The following is a 722-nucleotide window of genomic DNA, read 5'->3' on the forward strand; positions in this document are numbered from 1 at the left end:
ACAGGATCTGGTCCCTCGTGGGGTGCAGGGTCCTACAGGGTTCTCCCCACTCAAGGGGTCACCTCGTGGTCACCTACAGGATCTGGTCCCCCGTGGGGTACAGGGGCCTATAGGGCCACCCCTACTCAAGGGGACACCTCGGGATCATCTATAGGATCTGATTCCCTGTGGGGTGCAGGGCCCCACAGTGTTCCCCCAACTCAAGGGGACACCTCGGGGTCACCTATAGCATCCAGACCCCTGTGGGGCACTGGATCCCATGGGGACAGCCCCGCTCACCTCTCACTTTTCCAGGGATGAACGCTGCCGTCCGCGCCGTCACCCGCATGGGGATATACGTGGGAGCCAAGGTCTTCCTCATCTATGAGGTTGGGATACCTTCCTGCATCCTGTCACAGGTAGGGGGGACCCACCCCCCCTATGCCGGGATACCCCTCACTTCCACCTCCTGCTTCTCCACAGGGCTACGAGGGGCTGGTGGAGGGAGGTGACAACATCAGGCAAGCCAACTGGCTCAGCGTCTCCAACATCATCCAGCTGGTGAGGCTCACGGTGGGGCCGTGGGACACCCAGATCTCACCTCCAGAGCTGTGTGATGAGCTGTGTCCGCCCCGTCTCTCTCCAGGGCGGGACGGTGATTGGCAGCGCGCGCTGCAAGGCCTTCACCACGCGGGCGGGCAGGCTGAGGGCCGCCAGGAACCTCGTGGAGCATGGCATCACCA

The 722-nt window shown here is 63.2% G+C and overlaps 1 protein-coding gene across 1 annotated transcript in view; it reads left to right on the plus strand.

The window, feature by feature from the left end:
• Positions 1-296: 296 nt before the first annotated feature.
• Positions 297-722, plus strand: part of PFKL (phosphofructokinase, liver) — a 5,207-nt gene continuing 4,781 nt past the window's right edge. The window contains exons 1-3 of the mRNA XM_009077015.1: positions 297-368; positions 463-540; positions 626-721. Of these exons, the coding sequence (XP_009075263.1) occupies positions 297-368; positions 463-540; positions 626-721 (246 nt within the window). The remainder of the gene's footprint in view (positions 369-462; positions 541-625; position 722) is intronic.

This window comes from Acanthisitta chloris, unplaced genomic scaffold (genome assembly GCF_000695815.1).
Source record: "Acanthisitta chloris isolate BGI_N310 unplaced genomic scaffold, ASM69581v1 scaffold10966, whole genome shotgun sequence".
Classification (NCBI taxonomy): domain Eukaryota; kingdom Metazoa; phylum Chordata; class Aves; order Passeriformes; family Acanthisittidae; genus Acanthisitta; species Acanthisitta chloris.